Raw genomic sequence first — 20,051 nt, forward strand, 5'->3', positions numbered from 1 at the left:
ACAGTGAAATGCTGAATACAACAGGTGTAGTAGACCTTGCACTGAAATGCTGAATACAACAGGTGTAGTAGACCTTACAGTGAAATGCTGAATACAACAGGTGTAGTAGACCTTACAGTGAAAGAATGAATACAACAGGTGTAGTAGACCTCACAGTGAAATGCTGAATACAACAGGTGTAGTAGACCTTACAGTGAAATGCTGAATACAACAGGTGTAGTAGATCTTGCACTGAAATGCTGAATACAACAGGTGTAGTAGACCTTACAGTGAAATGCTGAATACAACAGGTGTAGTAGACCTTGCACTGAAATGCTGAATACAACAGGTGTAGTAGACCTTACAGTGAAATGCTGAATACAACAGGTGTAGTAGACCTTACAGTGAAATGCTGAATACAACAGGTGTAGTAGACCTTGCACTGAAATGCTGAATACAACAGGTGTAGTAGACCTTACAGTGAAATGATGAATACAACAGGTGTAGTAGACCTTACAGTGAAAGAATGAATACAACAGGTGTAGTAGACCTCACAGTGAAATGCTGAATACAACAGGTGTAGTAGACCTTACAGTGAAATGCTGATTTACAACAGGTGTAGTAGACCTTACAGTGAAATGCTGATTTACAACAGGTGTAGTAGACCTTACAGTGAAATGCTGCATACAACAGGTGTAGTAGACCTTTCAGTGAAATGCTGAATACAACAGGTGCAGTAGACCTTACAGTGAAATGCTGAATACAACAGGTGTAGTAGACCTTACAGTGAAATGCTGAATACAACAGGTGCAGTAGACCTTACAGTGAAATGCTGAATACAACAGGTGTAGTAGACCTTACAGTGAAATGCTGAATACAACAGGTGTAGTAGACCTTACAGTGAAATGCTGAATACAACAGGTGTAGTAGACCTTACAGTGAAAGAATGAATACAACAGGTGTAGTAGACCTCACAGTGAAATGCTGAATACAACAGGTGTAGTAGACCTTACAGTGAAATGCTGATTTACAACAGGTGTAGTAGACCTCACACTGAAATGCTGATTTACAACAGGTGTAGTAGACCTTACAGTGAAATGCTGATTTACAACAGGTGTAGTAGACCTTACAGTGAAATGCTGATTTACAACAGGTGTAGTAGACCTCACAGTGAAATGCTGATTTACAACAGGTGTAGTAGACCTTACAGTGAAATGCTGATTTACAACAGGTGTAGTAGACCTTACAGTGAAATGCTGAATACAACAGGTGTAGTAGACCTTACAGTGAAATGCTGATTTACAACAGGTGTAGTAGACCTTACAGTGAAATGCTGAATACAACAGGTGTAGTAGACCTTACAGTGAAATGCTGAATACAACAGGTGTAGTAGACCTTACAGTGGAATGCTGATTTACAACAGGTGTAGTAGACCTTACAGTGAAATGCTGATTTACAACAGGTGTAGTAGACCTTACAGTGAAATGCTGAATACAACAGGTGTAGTAGACCTTACAGTGACATGCTGAATACAACAGGTGTAGTAGACTTTACAGTGAAATGCTGAATACAACAGATGTAGTAGACCTTACAGTGAAATGCTGAATACAACAGGTGTAGTAGACCTTACAGTGAAATGCTGAATACAACAGATGTAGTAGACCTTACAGTGAAATGCTGAATACAACAGGTGTAGTAGACCTTACAGTGAAATGCTGATTTACAACAGGTGTAGTAGACCTTACAGTGAAATGCTGATTTACAACAGGTGTAGTAGACCTTACAGTGAAATGCTGAATACAACAGGTGTAGTAGACCTCACAGTGAAATGCTGAATACAACAGGTGTAGTAGACCTTACAGTGAAATGCTGAATACAACAGGTGTAGTAGACCTTACAGTGAAATGCTGAATACAACAGGTGTAGTAGACCTTGCACTGAAATGCTGAATACAACAGGTGTAGTAGACCTTACAGTGAAATGCTGAATACAACAGGTGTAGTAGACCTTGCACTGAAATGCTGAATACAACAGGTGTAGTAGACCTTACAGTGAAATGCTGAATACAACAGATGTAGTAGACCTTACAGTGAAATGCTGAATACAACAGGTGTAGTAGACCTTGCAGTGAAATGCTGAATACAACAGGTGTAGTAGACCTTACAGTGAAATGCTGAATACAACAGGTGTAGTAGACCTCACAGTGAAATGCTGAATACAACAGGTGTAGTAGACCTTACAGTGAAATGCTGAATACAACAGATGTAGTAGACCTTACAGTGAAATGCTGAATACAACAGGTGTAGTAGACCTTACAGTGAAATGCTGATTTACAACAGGTGTAGTAGACCTTACAGTGAAATGCTGATTTACAACAGGTGTAGTAGACCTTACAGTGAAATGCTGAATACAACAGGTGTAGTAGACCTCACAGTGAAATGCTGAATACAACAGGTGTAGTAGACCTTACAGTGAAATGCTGAATACAACAGGTGTAGTAGACCTTACAGTGAAATGCTGAATACAACAGGTGTAGTAGACCTTGCACTGAAATGCTGAATACAACAGGTGTAGTAGACCTTACAGTGAAATGCTGAATACAACAGGTGTAGTAGACCTTGCACTGAAATGCTGAATACAACAGGTGTAGTAGACCTTACAGTGAAATGCTGAATACAACAGGTGTAGTAGACCTTACAGTGAAAGAATGAATACAACAGGTGTAGTAGACCTTACAGTGAAATGCTGAATACAACAGGTGTAGTAGACCTTACAGTGAAATGCTGAATACAACAGGTGTAGTAGACCTTACAGTGAAATGCTGAATACAACAGGTGTAGTAGACCTTACAGTGAAATGCTGAATACAACAGGTGTAGTAGACCTTACAGTGAAATGCTGAATACAACAGGTGTAGTAGACCTTGCACTGAAATGCTGAATACAACAGGTGTAGTAGACCTTACAGTGAAATGCTGAATACAACAGGTGTAGTAGACCTTACAGTGAAATGCTGAATACAACAGGTGTAGTAGACCTTGCACTGAAATGCTGAATACAACAGGTGTAGTAGACCTTACAGTGAAATGCTGAATACAACAGGTGTAGTAGACCTTACAGTGAAAGAATTAATACAACAGGTGTAGTAGACCTCACAGTGAAATGCTGAATACAACAGGTGTAGTAGACCTTACAGTGAAATGCTGAATACAACAGGTGTAGTAGATCTTGCACTGAAATGCTGAATACAACAGGTGTAGTAGACCTTACAGTGAAATGCTGAATACAACAGGTGTAGTAGACCTTACAGTGAAATGCTGAATACAACAGGTGTAGTAGACCTTGCACTGAAATGCTGAATACAACAGGTGTAGTAGACCTTACAGTGAAATGCTGAATACAACAGGTGTAGTAGACCTTACAGTGAAATGCTGAATACAACAGGTGTAGTAGACCTTGCACTGAAATGCTGAATACAACAGGTGTAGTAGACCTTACAGTGAAATGATGAATACAACAGGTGTAGTAGACCTTACAGTGAAAGAATGAATACAACAGGTGTAGTAGACCTCACAGTGAAATGCTGAATACAACAGGTGTAGTAGACCTTACAGTGAAATGCTGATTTACAACAGGTGTAGTAGACCTTACAGTGAAATGCTGATTTACAACAGGTGTAGTAGACCTTACAGTGAAATGCTGCATACAACAGGTGTAGTAGACCTTACAGTGAAAGAATGAATACAACAGGTGTAGTAGACCTCACAGTGAAATGCTGAATACAACAGGTGTAGTAGACCTTACAGTGAAATGCTGATTTACAACAGGTGTAGTAGACCTCACACTGAAATGCTGATTTACAACAGGTGTAGTAGACCTTACAGTGAAATGCTGATTTACAACAGGTGTAGTAGACCTTACAGTGAAATGCTGATTTACAACAGGTGTAGTAGACCTCACACTGAAATGCTGATTTACAACAGGTGTAGTAGACCTTACAGTTAAATGCTGATTTACAACAGGTGTAGTAGACCTCACACTGAAATGCTGATTTACAACAGGTGTAGTAGACCTTACAGTGAAATGCTGATTTACAACAGGTGTAGTAGACCTTAGAGTGAAATGCTGATTTACAACAGGTGTAGTAGACCTTACAGTGAAATGCTGAATACAACAGGTGTAGTAGACCTCACAGTGAAATGCTGATTTACAACAGGTGTAGTAGACCTTACAGTGAAATGCTGAATACAACAGGTGTAGTAGACCTTACAGTGAAATGCTGAATACAACAGGTGTAGTAGACCTTACAGTGGAATGCTGATTTACAACAGGTGTAGTAGACCTTACAGTGAAATGCTGATTTACAACAGGTGTAGTAGACCTTACAGTGAAATGCTGAATACAACAGGTGTAGTAGACCTTACAGTGACATGCTGAATACAACAGGTGTAGTAGACCTTACAGTGAAATGCTGAATACAACAGGTGTAGTAGACCTTACAGTGAAATGCTGAATACAACAGGTGTAGTAGACCTTACAGTGAAATGCTGATTTACAACAGGTGTAGTAGACCTTACAGTGAAATGCTGAATACAACAGGTGTAGTAGGCCTTACGGTGAAATGCTGATTTACAACAGGTGTAGTAGACCTTACAGTGAAATGCTGAATACAACAGGTGTAGTAGACCTTACAGTGAAATGCTGAATACAACAGGTGTAGTAGACCTTACAGTGAAATGCTGAATACAACAGGTGTAGTAGACCTTACAGTGAAATGCTGAATACAACAGGTGTAGTAGACCTTACAGTGAAATGCTGAATACAACAGGTGTAGTAGACCTTACAGTGAAATGCTGAATACAACAGGTGTAGTAGACCTTACAGTGAAATGCTGAATACAACAGGTGTAGTAGACCTTACAGTGACATGCTGAATACAACAGGTGTAGTAGACCATACAGTGACATGCTGAATACAACAGGTGTAGTAGACCTTACAGTGAAATGCTGAATACAACAGGTGCAGTAGACCTTACAGTGAAATGCTGAATACAACAGGTGTAGTAGACCTTACAGTGAAATGCTGAATACAACAGGTGTAGTAGACCTTACAGTGAAATGCTGAATACAACAGGTGTAGTAGACCTTACAGTGAAATGATGAATACAACAGGTGTAGTAGACCTTACAGTGAAATGCTGAATACAACAGGTGTAGTAGACCTTACAGTGAAATGCTGAATACAACAGTTGTAGTAGACCTTACAGTGAAATGCTGAATACAACAGGTGTAGTAGACCTTACAGTGAAATGCTGAATACAACAGGTGTAGTAGACCTCACAGTGAAATGCTGAATACAACAGGTGTAGTAGACCTTACAGTGAAATGCTGAATACAACAGGTGTAGTAGACCTTGCACTGAAATGCTGAATACAACAGGTGTAGTAGACCTTACAGTGAAATGCTGAATACAACAGGTGTAGTAGACCTCACAGTGAAATGCTGAATACAACAGGTGTAGTAGACCTTACAGTGAAATGCTGAATACAACAGGTGTAGTAGACCTTACAGTGAAATGCTGAATACAACAGGTGTAGTAGACCTCACAGTGAAATGCTGAATACAACAGGTGTAGTAGACCTTACAGTGAAATGCTGAATACAACAGGTGTAGTAGACCTCACACTGAAATGCTGAATACAACAGGTGTAGTAGACCTTACAGTGAAATGCTGAATACAACAGGTGTAGTAGACCTCACAGTGAAATGCTGAATACAACAGGTGTAGTAGACCTTACAGTGAAATGCTGAATACAACAGGTGTAGTAGACCTTACAGTGAAATGCTGAATACAACAGGTGTAGTAGACCTTACAGTGAAATGCTGAATACAACAGGTGTAGTAGACCTCACAGTGAAATGCTGAATACAACAGGTGTAGTAGACCTTACAGTGAAATGCTGAATACAACAGGTGTAGTAGACCTTACAGTGAAATGCTGAATACAACAGGTGTAGTAGACCTTACAGTGAAATGCTGAATACAACAGGTGTAGTAGACCTCACAGTGAAATGCTGAATACAACAGGTGTAGTAGACCTTACAGTGAAATGCTGAATACAACAGGTGTAGTAAACCTCACAGTGAAATGCTGAATACAACAGGTGTAGTAGACCTCACAGTGAAATGCTGAATACAACAGGTGTAGACCTTACAGTGAAATGCTGAATACAACAGGTGTAGTAGACCTCACAGTGAAATGCTGAATACAACAGGTGTAGTATACCTCACAGTGAAATGCTGAATACAACAGGTGTAGTATACCTCACAGTGAAATGCTGAATACAACAGGTGTAGTAGACCTTACAGTGAAATGCTGAATACAACAGGTGTAGTAGACCTTAGAGTGAAATGCTGAATACAACAGGTGTAGTAGACCTTACAGTGAAATGCTGAATACAACAGGTGTAGTAGACCTTACAGTGAAATGCTGAATACAACAGGTGTAGTAGACCTTACAGTGAAATGCTGAATACAACAGGTGTAGTAGACCTTACAGTGGAATGCTGATTTACAACAGGTGTAGTAGACCTTACAGTGAAATGCTGATTTACAACAGGTGTAGTAGACCTTACAGTGAAATGCTGAATACAACAGGTGTAGTAGACCTTACAGTGACATGCTGAATACAACAGGTGTAGTAGACTTTACAGTGAAATGCTGAATACAACAGATGTAGTAGACCTTACAGTGAAATGCTGAATACAACAGGTGTAGTAGACCTTACAGTGAAATGCTGAATACAACAGATGTAGTAGACCTTACAGTGAAATGCTGAATACAACAGGTGTAGTAGACCTTACAGTGAAATGCTGATTTACAACAGGTGTAGTAGACCTTACAGTGAAATGCTGATTTACAACAGGTGTAGTAGACCTTACAGTGAAATGCTGAATACAACAGGTGTAGTAGACCTTACAGTGAAATGCTGAATACAACAGGTGTAGTAGACCTTACAGTGACATGTTGAATACAACAGTTGTAGTAGACTTTACAGTGAAATGCTGAATACAACAGATGTAGTAGACCTTACAGTGAAATGCTGAATACAACAGGTGTAGTAGACCTTACAGTGAAATGCTGAATACAACAGATGTAGTAGACCTTACAGTGAAATGCTGAATACAACAGGTGTAGTAGACCTTACAGTGAAATGCTGATTTACAACAGGTGTAGTAGACCTTACAGTGAAATGCTGATTTACAACAGGTGTAGTAGACCTTACAGTGAAATGCTGAATACAACAGGTGTAGTAGACCTCACAGTGAAATGCTGAATACAACAGGTGTAGTAGACCTTACAGTGAAATGCTGAATACAACAGGTGTAGTAGACCTTACAGTGAAATGCTGATTTACAACAGGTGTAGTAGACCTTACAGTGAAATGCTGAATACAACAGGTGTAGTAGACCTTACAGTGAAATGCTGATTTACAACAGGTGTAGTAGACCTTACAGTGAAATGCTGAATACAACAGGTGTAGTAGACCTTACAGTGAAATGCTGAATACAACAGGTGTAGTAGACCTTACAGTGAAATGCTGAATACAACAGGTGTAGTAGACCTTACAGTGAAATGCTGAATACAACAGGTGTAGTAGACCTTACAGTGAAATGCTGAATACAACAGGTGTAGTAGACCTTACAGTGAAATGCTGAATACAACAGGTGTAGTAGACCTTACAGTGACATGCTGAATACAACAGGTGTAGTAGACCTTACAGTGACATGCTGAATACAACAGGTGTAGTAGACCTTACAGTGAAATGCTGAATACAACAGGTGTAGTAGACCTTACAGTGAAATGCTGAATACAACAGGTGTAGTAGACCTTACAGTGAAATGCTGAATACAACAGGTGTAGTAGACCTTACAGTGAAATGCTGAATACAACAGGTGTAGTAGACCTTACAGTGAAATGATGAATACAACAGGTGTAGTAGACCTTACAGTGAAATGCTGAATACAACAGGTGTAGTAGACCTTACAGTGAAATGCTGAATACAACAGGTGTAGTAGACCTTAGAGTGAAATGCTGAATACAACAGGTGTAGTAGACCTTACAGTGAAATGCTGAATACAACAGGTGTAGTAGACCTTACAGTGAAATGCTGAATACAACAGGTGTAGTAGACCTTACAGTGAAATGCTGAATACAACAGGTGTAGTAGACCTTACAGTGGAATGCTGATTTACAACAGGTGTAGTAGACCTTACAGTGAAATGCTGATTTACAACAGGTGTAGTAGACCTTACAGTGAAATGCTGAATACAACAGGTGTAGTAGACCTTACAGTGACATGCTGAATACAACAGGTGTAGTAGACTTTACAGTGAAATGCTGAATACAACAGATGTAGTAGACCTTACAGTGAAATGCTGAATACAACAGGTGTAGTAGACCTTACAGTGAAATGCTGAATACAACAGATGTAGTAGACCTTACAGTGAAATGCTGAATACAACAGGTGTAGTAGACCTTACAGTGAAATGCTGATTTACAACAGGTGTAGTAGACCTTACAGTGAAATGCTGATTTACAACAGGTGTAGTAGACCTTACAGTGAAATGCTGAATACAACAGGTGTAGTAGACCTTACAGTGAAATGCTGAATACAACAGGTGTAGTAGACCTTACAGTGACATGCTGAATACAACAGTTGTAGTAGACTTTACAGTGAAATGCTGAATACAACAGATGTAGTAGACCTTACAGTGAAATGCTGAATACAACAGGTGTAGTAGACCTTACAGTGAAATGCTGATATACAACAGGTGTAGTAGACCTTACAGTGAAATGCTGAATACAACAGGTGTAGTAGACCTTACAGTGAAATGCTGATTTACAACAGGTGTAGTAGACCTTACAGTGAAATGCTGAATACAACAGGTGTAGTAGACCTCACAGTGAAATGCTGAATACAACAGGTGTAGTAGACCTTACAGTGAAATGCTGATTTACAACAGGTGTAGTAGACCTTACAGTGAAATGCTGAATACAACAGGTGTAGTAGACCTTACAGTGAAATGCTGATTTACAACAGGTGTAGTAGACCTTACAGTGAAATGCTGAATACAACAGGTGTAGTAGACCTTACAGTGAAATGCTGAATACAACAGGTGTAGTAGACCTTACAGTGAAATGCTGAATACAACAGGTGTAGTAGACCTTACAGTGAAATGCTGAATACAACAGGTGTAGTAGACCTTACAGTGAAATGCTGAATACAACAGGTGTAGTAGACCTTACAGTGAAATGCTGAATACAACAGGTGTAGTAGACCTTACAGTGACATGCTGAATACAACAGGTGTAGTAGACCTTACAGTGACATGCTGAATACAACAGGTGTAGACCTTACAGTGAAATGCTGAATACAACAGGTGCAGTAGACCTTACAGTGAAATGCTGAATACAACAGGTGTAGTAGACCTTACAGTGAAATGCTGAATACAACAGGTGCAGTAGACCTTACAGTGAAATGCTGAATACAACAGGTGTAGTAGACCTTACAGTGAAATGCTGAATACAACAGGTGTAGTAGACCTTACAGTGAAATGCTGAATACAACAGGTGTAGTAGACCTTACAGTGGAATGCTGATTTACAACAGGTGTAGTAGACCTTACAGTGAAATGCTGATTTACAACAGGTGTAGTAGACCTTACAGTGAAATGCTGAATACAACAGGTGTAGTAGACCTTACAGTGACATGCTGAATACAACAGGTGTAGTAGACTTTACAGTGAAATGCTGAATACAACAGATGTAGTAGACCTTACAGTGAAATGCTGAATACAACAGGTGTAGTAGACCTTACAGTGAAATGCTGAATACAACAGATGTAGTAGACCTTACAGTGAAATGCTGAATACAACAGGTGTAGTAGACCTTACAGTGAAATGCTGATTTACAACAGGTGTAGTAGACCTTACAGTGAAATGCTGATTTACAACAGGTGTAGTAGACCTTACAGTGAAATGCTGAATACAACAGGTGTAGTAGACCTTACAGTGAAATGCTGAATACAACAGGTGTAGTAGACCTTACAGTGACATGCTGAATACAACAGTTGTAGTAGACTTTACAGTGAAATGCTGAATACAACAGATGTAGTAGACCTTACAGTGAAATGCTGAATACAACAGGTGTAGTAGACCTTACAGTGAAATGCTGAATACAACAGATGTAGTAGACCTTACAGTGAAATGCTGAATACAACAGGTGTAGTAGACCTTACAGTGAAATGCTGATTTACAACAGGTGTAGTAGACCTTACAGTGAAATGCTGATTTACAACAGGTGTAGTAGACCTTACAGTGAAATGCTGAATACAACAGGTGTAGTAGACCTCACAGTGAAATGCTGAATACAACAGGTGTAGTAGACCTTACAGTGAAATGCTGAATACAACAGGTGTAGTAGACCTTACAGTGAAATGCTGATTTACAACAGGTGTAGTAGACCTTACAGTGAAATGCTGAATACAACAGGTGTAGTAGACCTTACAGTGAAATGCTGATTTACAACAGGTGTAGTAGACCTTACAGTGAAATGCTGAATACAACAGGTGTAGTAGACCTTACAGTGAAATGCTGAATACAACAGGTGTAGTAGACCTTACAGTGAAATGCTGAATACAACAGGTGTAGTAGACCTTACAGTGAAATGCTGAATACAACAGGTGTAGTAGACCTTACAGTGAAATGCTGAATACAACAGGTGTAGTAGACCTTACAGTGAAATGCTGAATACAACAGGTGTAGTAGACCTTACAGTGACATGCTGAATACAACAGGTGTAGTAGACCTTACAGTGACATGCTGAATACAACAGGTGTAGTAGACCTTACAGTGAAATGCTGAATACAACAGGTGTAGTAGACCTTACAGTGAAATGCTGAATACAACAGGTGTAGTAGACCTTACAGTGAAATGCTGAATACAACAGGTGTAGTAGACCTTACAGTGAAATGCTGAATACAACAGGTGTAGTAGACCTTACAGTGAAATGCTGAATACAACAGGTGTAGTAGACCTTACAGTGAAATGATGAATACAACAGGTGTAGTAGACCTTACAGTGAAATGCTGAATACAACAGGTGTAGTAGACCTTACAGTGAAATGCTGAATACAACAGGTGTAGTAGACCTTAGAGTGAAATGCTGAATACAACAGGTGTAGTAGACCTTACAGTGAAATGCTGAATACAACAGGTGTAGTAGACCTTACAGTGAAATGCTGAATACAACAGGTGTAGTAGACCTTACAGTGAAATGCTGAATACAACAGGTGTAGTAGACCTTACAGTGGAATGCTGATTTACAACAGGTGTAGTAGACCTTACAGTGAAATGCTGATTTACAACAGGTGTAGTAGACCTTACAGTGAAATGCTGAATACAACAGGTGTAGTAGACCTTACAGTGACATGCTGAATACAACAGGTGTAGTAGACTTTACAGTGAAATGCTGAATACAACAGATGTAGTAGACCTTACAGTGAAATGCTGAATACAACAGGTGTAGTAGACCTTACAGTGAAATGCTGAATACAACAGATGTAGTAGACCTTACAGTGAAATGCTGAATACAACAGGTGTAGTAGACCTTACAGTGAAATGCTGATTTACAACAGGTGTAGTAGACCTTACAGTGAAATGCTGATTTACAACAGGTGTAGTAGACCTTACAGTGAAATGCTGAATACAACAGGTGTAGTAGACCTTACAGTGAAATGCTGAATACAACAGGTGTAGTAGACCTTACAGTGACATGCTGAATACAACAGTTGTAGTAGACTTTACAGTGAAATGCTGAATACAACAGATGTAGTAGACCTTACAGTGAAATGCTGAATACAACAGATGTAGTAAACCTTACAGTGAAATGCTGAATACAACAGGTGTAGTAGACCTTACAGTGAAATGCTGATTACAACAGGTGTAGTAGACCTTACAGTGAAATGCTGATTTACAACAGGTGTAGTAGACCTTACAGTGAAATGCTGAATACAACAGGTGTAGTAGACCTTACAGTGAAATGCTGAATACAACAGGTGTAGTAGACCTTACAGTGAAATGCTGATTTACAACAGGTGTAGTAGACCTTACAGTGAAATGCTGAATACAACAGGTGTAGTAGACCTTACGGTGAAATGCTGATTTACAACAGGTGTAGTAGACCTTACAGTGAAATGCTGAATACAACAGGTGTAGTAGACCTTACAGTGAAATGCTGAATACAACAGGTGTAGTAGACCTTACAGTGAAATGCTGAATACAACAGGTGTAGTAGACCTTACAGTGAAATGCTGAATACAACAGGTGTAGTAGACCTTACAGTGAAATGCTGAATACAACAGGTGTAGTAGACCTTACAGTGAAATGCTGAATACAACAGGTGTAGTAGACCTTACAGTGACATGCTGAATACAACAGGTGTAGTAGACCTTACAGTGACATGCTGAATACAACAGGTGTAGTAGACCTTACAGTGAAATGCTGAATACAACAGGTGTAGTAGACCTTACAGTGAAATGCTGAATACAACAGGTGTAGTAGACCTTACAGTGAAATGCTGAATACAACAGGTGTAGTAGACCTTACAGTGAAATGCTGAATACAACAGGTGTAGTAGACCTTACAGTGAAATGATGAATACAACAGGTGTAGTAGACCTTACAGTGAAATGCTGAATACAACAGGTGTAGTAGACCTTACAGTGAAATGCTGAATACAACAGGTGTAGTAGACCTTACAGTGAAATGATGAATACAACAGGTGTAGTAGACCTTACAGTGAAATGCTGAATACAACAGGTGTAGTAGACCTCACAGTGAAATGCTGAATACAACAGGTGTAGTAGACCTTACAGTGAAATGCTGAATACAACAGGTGTAGTAGACCTTACAGTGAAATGCTGAATACAACAGGTGTAGTAGACCTTGCACTGAAATGCTGAATACAACAGGTGTAGTAGACCTTACAGTGAAATGCTGAATACAACAGGTGTAGTAGACCTCACAGTGAAATGCTGAATACAACAGGTGTAGTAGACCTTACAGTGAAATGCTGAATACAACAGGTGTAGTAGACCTTACAGTGAAATGCTGAATACAACAGGTGTAGTAGACCTCACAGTGAAATGCTGAATACAACAGGTGTAGTAGACCTTACAGTGAAATGCTGAATACAACAGGTGTAGTAGACCTCACACTGAAATGCTGAATACAACAGGTGTAGTAGACCTTACAGTGAAATGCTGAATACAACAGGTGTAGTAGACCTCACAGTGAAATGCTGAATACAACAGGTGTAGTAGACCTTACAGTGAAATGCTGAATACAACAGGTGTAGTAGACCTTACAGTGAAATGCTGAATACAACAGGTGTAGTAGACCTTACAGTGAAATGCTGAATACAACAGGTGTAGTAGACCTCACAGTGAAATGCTGAATACAACAGGTGTAGTAGACCTTACAGTGAAATGCTGAATACAACAGGTGTAGTAGACCTTACAGTGAAATGCTGAATACAACAGGTGTAGTAGACCTTACAGTGAAATGCTGAATACAACAGGTGTAGTAGACCTCACAGTGAAATGCTGAATACAACAGGTGTAGTAGACCTTACAGTGAAATGCTGAATACAACAGGTGTAGTAGACCTCACAGTGAAATGCTGAAAACAACAGGTGTAGTAGACCTTACAGTGAAATGCTGAATACAACAGGTGTAGTAGACCTTACAGTGAAATGCTGAATACAACAGGTGTAGTAGACCTCACAGTGAAATGCTGAATACAACAGGTGTAGTAGACCTCACAGTGAAATGCTGAATACAACAGGTGTAGTAGACCTCACAGTGAAATGCTGAATACAACAGGTGTAGTAGACCGTACAGTGAAATGCTGAATACAACAGGTGTAAACCTTTGACAGTGACATGCTGAATACAACAGGTGTAAACCTTTGACAGTGACATGCTGAATACAACAGGTGTAAACCTTTGACAGTGACATGCTGAATACAACAGGTGTAGTAGACCTTACAGTGAAATGCTGAATACAACAGGTGTATTAGACCTTACAGTGAAATGCTGAATACAACAGGTGTAGTAGACCTCACAGTGAAATGCTGAATACAACAGGTGTAGTAGACCTTACAGTGAAATGCTGAATACAACAGGTGTAGTAGACCTCACAGTGAAATACTGAATACAACAGGTGTAGTATACCTCACAGTGAAATGCTGAATACAACAGGTGTAGTAGACCTTACAGTGAAATGCTGAATACAACAGGTGTAGTAGACCTTACAGTGAAATGCTGAATACAACAGGTGTAGTAGACCTTACAGCAGTGAAATGCTGAATACAACAGGTGTAGTAGACCTTACAGTGAAATGCTGAATACAACAGGTGTAGTAGACCTCACAGTGAAATGCTGCATACAACAGGTGTAGTAGACCTTACAGTGAAATGCTGCATACAACAGGTGTAGTAGACCTTACAGTGAAATGCTGAATACAACAGGTGTAGTAGACCTTACAGTGAAATGCTGAATACAACAGGTGTAGTAGACCTTACAGTGAAACGCTGAATACAACAGGTGTAGTAGACCTTACAGTGAAACGCTGAATACAACAGGTGTAGTAGACCTTACAGTGAAATGCTGAATACAGCAGGTGTAGTAGACCTTACAGTGAAATGCTGAATACAACAGGTGTAGTAGACCTTACAGTGAAATGCTAAATACAGCAGGTGTAGTAGACCTTACAGTGAAATGCTGAATACAACAGGTGTAGTAGACCTTACAGTGAAATGCTAAATACAGCAGGTGTAGTAGACCTTACAGTGAAATGCTGAATACAACAGGTGTAGTAGACCTTACAGTGAAATGCTAAATACAGCAGGTGTAGTAGACCTTACAGTGAAATGCTAAATACAGCAGGTGTAGTAGACCTTACAGTGAAATGCTGAATACAACAGGTGTAGTAGACCTTACAGTGAAATGCTGAATACAACAGGTGTAGTAGACCTTACAGTGAAATGCTAAATACAGCAGGTGTAGTAGACCTTACAGTGAAATGCTAAATACAGCAGGTGTAGTAGACCTTACAGTGAAATGCTGAATACAACAGGTGTAGTAGACTTTACAGTGAAATGCTGATTTACAAACCCTTAACCATCCTGTGAACGGGACCGTTATCATCATCTTACACCAATTAACACAACGCAACGGACATAAATCTTCCTAGAAAATATTCCTAGTCATGAAAATCACAAGGGAAAACGATTAGCCTGTTGTTAATCACCCTGTCATCTCAGATTTTCAAAATATGCTTTACAGCCAAAGCAAGACAAGCATTTGTGTAAGTTTATCGATAGCCTAGCATAAGATTTTGTCCAGCTAGCAGCAGGTAACTTGGTCACGAAAAGCAATCCAATTAAATTGTTTACCTTTGATGAACTTCGGATGTTTTCACTCACGAGACTCCCAGGTAGACAGCCAAAGTTCATTTTTTCCCAAAAGATTATTTTTGTAGGCGAAATAGCTCCGTTTGTTCTTCACGTTTGGCTGAGAAATCGACCGGAAATTGCAGTCACGACAACGCCAAAAAATATTCCAAATTAGCTCCATAATATCGACAGAAACATGGCAAACGTTGTTTAGAATCAATCCTCAAGGTGTTTTTCAAATATCTATTCGATAATATATCCACCGGGACAATTGGTTTCTCAGTAGAAGCGATTGGAGTAATGGCTACCTCTGTACTTTACGCAAGATTTTCTCTCCGGGAGCATGTGACCACAATGTAGCCCCTTACGGCTAATCTTTAACATAAACATGGCTACTTTTGTATTTTAGCTGCATACGGGTATTCTTCAACATAAATGCGTAAAACTACGTCACAATGCTGTAGACACCTTGGGGAATACGTAGAAAGCATAATCTGGTTGATAGGGCATTCACAGCTCGATAGGGACGCATCGGAACGCAGGGCTTTCAAAAGATGAGTCACTTCCGGATTGGATTTTTCTCAGGCTTTCGCCTGCAACATTAGTTCTGTTATACTCACAGACAATATCTTTGGATATAAAAAACACTGTCAATTATATGCATATTCTAGCATCTTGTCCTGACCAAATATCCCGTTTAAAACGGGAATGTTTTTTTTCCCAAAAATGAAAATACTGCCCCTAGAGTCGAGTCTCAACAGGTTAACCAACAGTGCGGTTTTAAGAAAAATAATAGTTAAGAAAATATTTACAAAATAAACTAAAGTACAAACAAAAGTCACAAAATAACAATAACGAGGCGGGTACCGGTACAGAGTCAATATGCTGGTTAGTCAAGGTAATTGAGGTAATATGTACATGTAGGTCGGGGTGAAGTGACTATGCATAGATAATAAACAGAGAGTAGCAGCAGTGTACAAAACAAATGGGGGGGTGGTGTAAATAGCCTGGTGGCCATTTTAATCAACTGTTCCAGCAGTCTTATGTCTTGGGGCTAGAAGATGTTAAGGAGCCTTTTGGACCTAGACTTGGCGCTACGGTACCGGTTGACATAGAGAGAACAGTCTATGACAGTCGTGGGTGAACAGGGAGTACAGGAGGGGACTAAGTACGCACCCCTGAGGGGCCCCTGTGTTGGCGAGCAGCATGACAGATGTATTGTTGCCTAAACTCACCACCTTGGGGCGGCCTTGTCAGAAAGTCAAGGATCCAGTTGCAGAGGGAGGGGTTTAGTCCCAGGGTCCTTAGCTTAGTGATGAGCTTTGAGGGCACTATGGTGTTGAATTCTGAGCAGTCGTCAATGAACAGCATTCTGACATAGGTGTTTGTCCAGGTGTGAAAGGGTAGTGTGGAGTGAAATAGAGATCGCATCATCTGTGGATTTGTTGGGCCGGTATGTGAATGGGAGTGAGTCTAGGGTTTCTGGGATGATGCTGTTGATGTGAGTTATGACCACTCTTTTCAAGGCATTTCATGGCTACAGATGTAAGTGCTACGGGACAGTAATCATTTGGGCAGGTCGCTTCCTTGGGCATATGGTGCTTTGTTTGAAACATGTAGGTAGTACAGACTCGGACAGAGACAGTGAAGACACTTGCCAGTTGGCATGCTCTTAATACACGTCCTGGTGATCCGTCTGGCCTTGTGAAAGTTGACCTTTTTAAACTCAATCGGCTGCGGAGAGCGTGATCACACAGTCATCCGGAACAGCTGGTTCTCTCATGCATGCTTCAGTGTTGCTTGCCTCGAAGCACGCAAAGAGGTAATTTATCTCATCTGGTAGGCTCGTGTCACTGGTCAGCTCACGGCTGGGCTTCCCTTTTGTAGTCCGTAATAATTTGCGAACCCTGCCACACCCGAGGAGTGTCATAGCCGGTGTAGTAGGATTCAAACTAAGTCCAGTATTGACGCTTTGCCTGTTTGATGGTTCGTCTGAGGGCATAGCGGGATTTATTATAAGTGTCCGGATTAGTGTCCCGCTCCTTGAAAGTGCCAGTTCTAGCCTTTAGCTCAGTGTGGATGTTCCCTGTAATCCATGGCTTCTGGTTGGGATATGTACGTACGGTCACTGTGGGGACGACGTCCTCAATGCACTTATTGATGAAGCCGGTGACTGATGTGGTATTGCCCTCGATGCTTATTGGATGAACACCGGAACATGTTCCAGTCTGTGATGGCAAAACAGTCCTGTAGCTTAGCCTCTGTGTCATCTGACCACTTTCGTATTGAGCGAGTCACCAGTACTTCCCGCTTTAGTTTTTGAATCAGGAGGATAGAATTATGGTCAGATTTTATTATTATTATTCTTTTTTCTGGTTGCACATGAGGAATGGATTTAAGTTTTCCTGCATTAAAACCCCCGGCCACTAGGAGCACCACCTCTGGATTTGCTTTTTCTTGTTTGCTTATGGCCTTATACAGCTCGCTGAGTGCTGTCTTATAGTGCCAGTATCAGTTTGTGTTGCATCGGATTGTAGTGGTAATTGTCAGCTAGGAAACATATACAGTGCCTTGCGAAAGTATTCGGCCTCCTTGAACTTTGCGACCTTTTGCCACATTTCAGGCTTCAAACATAAAAATATAAAACTGTATTTTTTGTGAAGAATCAACAACATGTCAGGATAATAATAATAGAATAATTTTGCACGCCCAATTTTTCAGTTTTTGATTTGTTAAAAAAGTTTGAAATATCCAATAAATGTCGTTCCACTTCATGATTGTGTCCCACTTGTTGTTGATTCTTCACAAAAAAATACAGTTTTATATCTTTATGTTTGAAGCCTGAAATGTGGCAAAAGGTCGCAAAGTTCAAGGGGGCCGAATACTTTCGCAAGGCACTGTATATGAAAACTCTCTTGGTAAATAGTGTGGTCTACTCTACCTCAGGCAAGCAAAACCTTGAGACTTCTTTTAATGTTAGATTTTGCGGACCAGCTGTTATTGACAAATAGACACAGACCATCAACCCATCAAGTGTTACCGGAGGCAGCTGGTCTGTCTTGCTGATGCACCGAAAACCCAGCCAACTAGGCAAGTCAATTAAGAACAAATTCTTATTTACAAATAATGGCAACAGCCAAGAGTCTTCCTGTGGGGACGGGGGATAAAACAAATAGGACAAACACACCAAGACGAGAGGAATATGGACCACAAGCTAGTTTAGCAGGACACAATATACCTGTAAGCTGAGGCCTGACCCCCTTTCCTTCCTTCCTCTGTTTAGGATATCATGCATGCTCTGAAGATGACCTACCATGTCCATTGTTTCATGTGTGCTGCCTGTAAGAGCCCCATCAGAAACCAGGCCTTCTATATGGAGGAGGGAGAACCTTACTGTGAGAGAGGTGAGGTTCTAACTTTTCAATCAAAACAGAGGGAACATTGTTTGTGTAAGAGCCCCATCAGAAACCAGGCCTTTTATATGGAGGAGGGAGAACCTTACTGTGAGAGAGGTGAGGCTTAGAGAGGTGTGTGCTGCCTGTAAGAGCCCCATCAGAAACCAGGCCTTCTATATGGAGGAAGGATAATCTTACTGTGAGAGAGGTGAGGCTTAGAGAGGTGTGTGCTGCCTGTAAGAGCCCCATCAGAAACCAGGCCTTCTATATGGAGGAGGGAGAACCTTACTGTGAGAGAGGTGAGGTTCTAACTTTTCAATCAAAACAGAGGGAACATTGTTTGAGGTTAGAGAAGTATTGAGTTAAACTACATGTACTACACATTCACAGCCTTTGGTGTGGACAGGTTGTCTCAGTGCTTTCTCTCTCGCTCCATCTACTGCTTCTATAAATGAGGACTTCATATGGGAGCATCTACTCAGCTGACTTTTATGTTATGTGTTTGTCTATTAGTTTAGAAACTCGGCAAAAAAAATAAACATCCCTTTTTTCAGGACCCCGTCTTTCAAAGATAATTTGTAAAAATCCAAATAACTTCACAGATCTTCATTGTAAAGGGTTTAAACACTGTTTCCCAGGCTTGTTCAATGAACCATAAACAATTAATGAACATGCACCTGTGGAACGGTCGTTAAGACACTAACAGCTTACAGACGGTTGGCAATTAAGGTCACAGTTATGAAAACTTAGGACACTCAAGAGGCCTTTCTACTGACTCTGAAAAACACCAAAAGAAAGATGCCCAGGGTCCCTGCTTATCTGCGTGAACGTGCCTTAGGCATGCAGCATTGAGACATGAGGACTGCAGATGTGGCCAGGGCAATACATCGCAATGCCCGTACTGTGAGACGCCTAAGACAGCGACTACAGGGAGACAGAACGGACAGCTGATTGTCCTCTCAGTGGCAGACTACGTGTAACAACACCTGCACAGGATCGGTACATCTGAACCTCACACCTGTGGGACAAGTACAAGATGGCAAGAACTGCCCGAGTTACACCAGGAACACACAATCCCTCCATCAGTGCTCAGACTGTCCGCAACAGGCTGAGAGAGGCTGGACTGAGGGCTGGTAGGCCTGTTGTAAGGCAGGTCCACACCAGAAAATCA

The 20,051-nt window shown here is 40.6% G+C and overlaps 1 protein-coding gene across 1 annotated transcript in view; it reads left to right on the forward strand.

The window, feature by feature from the left end:
- LOC112247734 (PDZ and LIM domain protein 7-like) overlaps positions 1-20,051 on the forward strand; it is a 121,283-nt gene that overhangs the window by 92,919 nt on the left and 8,313 nt on the right. The window contains exon 10 of the mRNA XM_042326155.1: positions 18,769-18,889. Coding sequence (XP_042182089.1) covers positions 18,769-18,889 — 121 coding nt within the window. The remainder of the gene's footprint in view (positions 1-18,768; positions 18,890-20,051) is intronic.

Source organism: Oncorhynchus tshawytscha, linkage group LG08 (genome assembly GCF_018296145.1).
Source record: "Oncorhynchus tshawytscha isolate Ot180627B linkage group LG08, Otsh_v2.0, whole genome shotgun sequence".
Classification (NCBI taxonomy): Eukaryota; Metazoa; Chordata; class Actinopteri; order Salmoniformes; family Salmonidae; genus Oncorhynchus; species Oncorhynchus tshawytscha.